Genomic DNA, 4,433 nt, shown 5'->3' on the forward strand with positions numbered 1-4,433 from the left:
TGGGATCAATCCCAGATGCTGTTTCTGGAGATGCCTGGTGTCATACACATTTTTTCCTGGATCAGTTTGTCCGGTTCAGAGCTTCACGATGTTGGTTGAGCACTGTCAGTTTTGAGTATTTCTCTTATTTAGTGTAGAGAGTTGGAAGAGTCTTCTGTGAGCATAAAGGTGCAAGTCAGGCTTCTTCTTCTTCTTTTAGTAGCTTGTTTTAGATGTTCAATGGTCTGAGAAAAGCAATAGGCTGCAGATAGCAGCCAGTTGAGGTGTTTTATGGTTGATGGAAATCACTGAGTGGTAATGATTTCATTTGACGACCCACTTTTGACTGTGACACACACACATACACTCCACCTGCCGTGCAGCGGTATCAGATTCCCGTTGTTTTCCAGACGGGGTGGAGGGGGACAAGGACGAGGTGCAGTTCGCTCTCTGCAAACACAAGCAGCATGCAACCAACCGACATCTCCACCGTTCATTGTTCCACACGAGACTCTCTCACTCACACACACACACTGCACAGTCGWTTCCGCCGCCGCTGCCACTGTTATTTGAGTGGACAGTTTGGGACAGGAGGCCCAGCTGGTCTCTGCTTTGGGAGAGAAATAAACCTGTCATATTATGTTACCATGAACGTGAAAAGAAAAATCGGACTCCTATGTAGTGCGGCGTGGCGCCTGCCGGTGAACAMGTTTCACRCCGGTTTATACAGATCACCTGGAAATTCCCCCGTGTGTGTGCTCATCGAAATGCATGTGTGCCAATTGTTCATCGCACAGCCATATTTGAAACTGTTTTTTGGATGCTATTTGTTGCACAACCCTCTTAGAATGCCTTCTGGTACTGTGTTTCTCATGGAGAAAGAAGGTGTGTGTGCGTGTGTGTGTGTTTGCACGTGTGTTGACCTCTGTGTGTATTGGTGAGCAAGTGTGCGTGTGTCGGCAGAAAAGCTTTGAGGGTGCTTTTGGACTCATTGGGTTGTAAATACCTTTTCATAACGTTTTTTGATAATGTATTGTATAATTCTGTAAAAGAAGAGCTGTATATAAGATTTTAGATAAAGTGTTGACACCTATATTAATTTATTTGTATGAAGAAAGCACTGTTTTTTTCCTCCCTGATTGTTTAAAATCAGAGTTATCCACCAAAGTGGTTCGTTTTAGTTGGTGTTTCTTGCTGTGTATCGTTTAGCCTCATTTTTGTGTGAAAACTTTTTTTTTCTTAGCTTTATATAATATTAAGAGGCTCCACACCCTCCACCCAAAAAGAATTTAAAAAAATTCCACATTGGTGGAAAATTTTTAAGCCCAATGTCAGTGAGAATKTTGCTTTGTATTTATTTGTGCCTTTTTTTGTTTACACTTTCATATTAACCTTGTGTTTTTTTTGTTTTTTGTTATTTTTATTTCATGAAAAAAAAAGTCAGCCAGTTGCTGTACGTCTAATACCGAACTGTACTGAGGACAAATTGGTTCTGTGTTTTATTTTCCATAACTGATTAGTTTAAATATCTCTTTTTCTTGTTATATAAAATCTGACAAACACAAGTCTGCAGTTTCTCTCTTATTTTTTTCTATGTAAGACAATTTCCATGTCACTTTGTATGAAGAAACATAGAAAAGATTATTATTTTGTGTAACAATGAGTCAAATTAACAGTGGGCTACTCTGAGTTGTGTGGTGATCTAGTAGGGGAAAAAGCTGGCGCATCATAATTTAGCAGAAATCAGATCATCCACCAGAATATTCTTAGAATTTATGTTTTTCAATTAAAATTTTGTCACAGGTGTTCATTCAAAATTAACCAGGCTTCCCACTGAGCTCTTTGCCTAAAGTAGCAAATGATACACAACTTTAAATTATGTTCATACAWTAAATRTTTTTAATGTATGAACATGATAAAATGTATTATTCCCTTAAGTCTGAATCCTYGGTTTGTCGTATTGTATTGTGGTTCCTTTATTAAAAATGTGTAATCAACAGAAACAGTTTATCTCGGTGGATAAACTGTATCTCACCAAGTAGATTGGGATAAACAAATCCAGTCAGACTCTCTTCTTGATTCTCTATCATTTTTTTAGTCTGGTCCAGCATCAAAGGTTTGTCAATGAAAAGTGTTTTTGTCTGACACTGATTATCAAAACATTTYAGTATAAAACCAAAACTAAAAACAAATGGTTATATTTCAGAAATGGAGCAAGATTTACCACTGTCTGGAGCAACAGTTCAACCCAAGGTTGCTAAAGTCTTTAAGAAGWGGCAGCCCAAGAATGCGTTCAGTTTATAACCTTAAAGTTGCAGTGGGTGACTTTTAGCAAATATGCAAAAATTCATTTATATAAAACTGTCACAAAGTCTTGACAGTAGAATATAAGTCGGGTAATCTGAAAAAAAAAAAAAACTTTTCTTGCTCCTTCCAGTAATCTTACTACCATTTACAGAAATGCACAACTCCTGGACAGAAACAACCAATCACAGCCAGGAGGAAGGTCTTAGTAATGTCAATCATGCTTGTGCATGCCCTGCTTATAACCTTTCTCCATTTAATACGTTCTGTCGCTCAAGCTCAATATTGCCGGTGCCCTGCAGCTATTTAAATATCTGAGAAACAACCGAACAATTAAAGTGCTAATTTCTTGACTTCAGTGCCGGCTCAGCTGTGGGGGAAGGAGCTGTGGAGTGTATGCTTGCTCAAATTTTTGAGCTAAGTATACAGTTCTTCACAGCAACCAATGTACAAAAGGTCCGTAAAGTTCTATATCACTGCCACAGGAAGCCGGTTTGTTAGGTCTCCACGCTACTGCTTTCAGCCAACATTACTCCTGACTTCACCGGCCAAGTTCTGAATCTACATATGAACTCAGAGACTTCAGCATCAAACATCATTTGCTACAGATTAATCTCAGAGTTTGGTGTTTTGTACAGTCAGTACTGACATTAGTAACTTTCGGCTGCATTCTAGCAGCCGAAAGTGCTATTTCACCATTTGGGACATACTTATTCCAAAAGAGAAACCAGATGAATGCCTTTTAAACCCAGTGAGCATAGATACTCAACATACTTATGACGATGCACCTAATCATCCGGTAACAAATAAAACGCAAGATGCCTCCTGCTGATAAGGTTTTGTATATTTTTATTGTGCTTTATTTCTTTTTCCGTTGTAGCAAATCGGTGGCATCCTTAAAACCCATTAGCATGCGTAAAGATTCTATTCTGCCAGGAATCCCTGTTAACCACTAAAGCCGATTGGTTTTTACAAAACCTGCTCTTTGGCTGTAAACCTCTCATTGTAAACCGACGCTGGCTGAGAAGTGTTTTACTCCCGTCCATTGAGCAAGTGATTCATCAGCAGACAGAAACCCCCGCAGTAGACAAATCCAGTCCATTATCGTTATTAAAGGAAAGCGGGGTGAATGCCTTCAGACTCGGCTGCCTTCTTGTTGCAGACCCAGTATGAGAGCTATGTGGTATACACATATATGTAATTTTTTTGTTTCTTTGGTCGACTGGTGCCTTCAGCGGATGAAAGAGGTGTCACACATGCTCACTGTTGCACAAAGGCTGAGATGAGCCCCTTTATTCATTGTGACATTAAAGCCTGTTTGGGTGGGGGATGGGGGAACATACCCATGCTGAGGTGCACAGGCTAAGAAGGCCGGTTTAATTTAGTGAATGTGGAGAAATACATGTTACCTTTTCAAAATCCTCTTTTTCATTTGATGGAGCTACACATTTTGGGTAATGGAAAAGCTTCCCGTTTCATCTACCTCTCCCTCTTCTTCTGAGGGATATTTGCTCAGGGTCATTGCAGCAGGGCTCTCCAGYGTGGCTTTGAGAAATCCTCCAGGGAAATGAGATGCCTCAGACAGAAATCCTGCGTCTTTTCAATCTCCCCCGCACTCAATCCCTTTTGTCTTATCTCTCAAACATGAGGCCTCGCATCCCTCTGCAGCCCCGCTGCTTCCCACGTTAGGTGTGTGAGCCAACCGAACGTACCTGCTTTTCACCTCTGACCTGCAGGTGAATCTCCTTCTCTCCCTTCTCCCTCCTCCCTTCCATGCGGGAATCAGCACAAATCTTTTCACACTCGAAAAGGATCCCGCGTAATCCTTCGGATATGTCATTTTGAACAAGTCAGTTCTGTGTGTCGTTGATTTCTGTTGTGTACAATTTTGCTGGGATGGGTTGAAATGGAGGAATTCTGCCACCTGCTGGCCGCATTTCTCAAGCAACACTCATTTCTACAAACCACAGCAGAAACACAGCATTGTATTTGATTTATTGAAGGATATACAGTGTGCAGCTTATTTTAACAACTAGAAGGATATGATGTTTGCTTGTATCAGTTGCTTTCTTCTATTTAGTTTGGATGCAAAGTGCAGAAATATATTTACAGGCTGCTAAAAACTTCCCTTTAAACACACACACACATAT

The 4,433-nt window shown here is 40.3% G+C and overlaps 1 protein-coding gene across 1 annotated transcript in view; it reads left to right on the forward strand.

Moving 5' to 3' along the window:
- LOC103479194 (low-density lipoprotein receptor-related protein 8) overlaps positions 1–953 on the forward strand; it is a 105,412-nt gene extending 104,459 nt beyond the window's left edge. The window contains exon 18 of the mRNA XM_017309857.1: positions 943–953. Within this exon, the coding sequence (XP_017165346.1) occupies positions 943–953 (11 nt within the window). The remainder of the gene's footprint in view (positions 1–942) is intronic.
- Positions 954–4,433: the final 3,480 nt, after the last annotated feature.

Source organism: Poecilia reticulata, linkage group LG17, assembly GCF_000633615.1.
Source record: "Poecilia reticulata strain Guanapo linkage group LG17, Guppy_female_1.0+MT, whole genome shotgun sequence".
Lineage (NCBI taxonomy): Eukaryota > Metazoa > Chordata > Actinopteri > Cyprinodontiformes > Poeciliidae > Poecilia > Poecilia reticulata.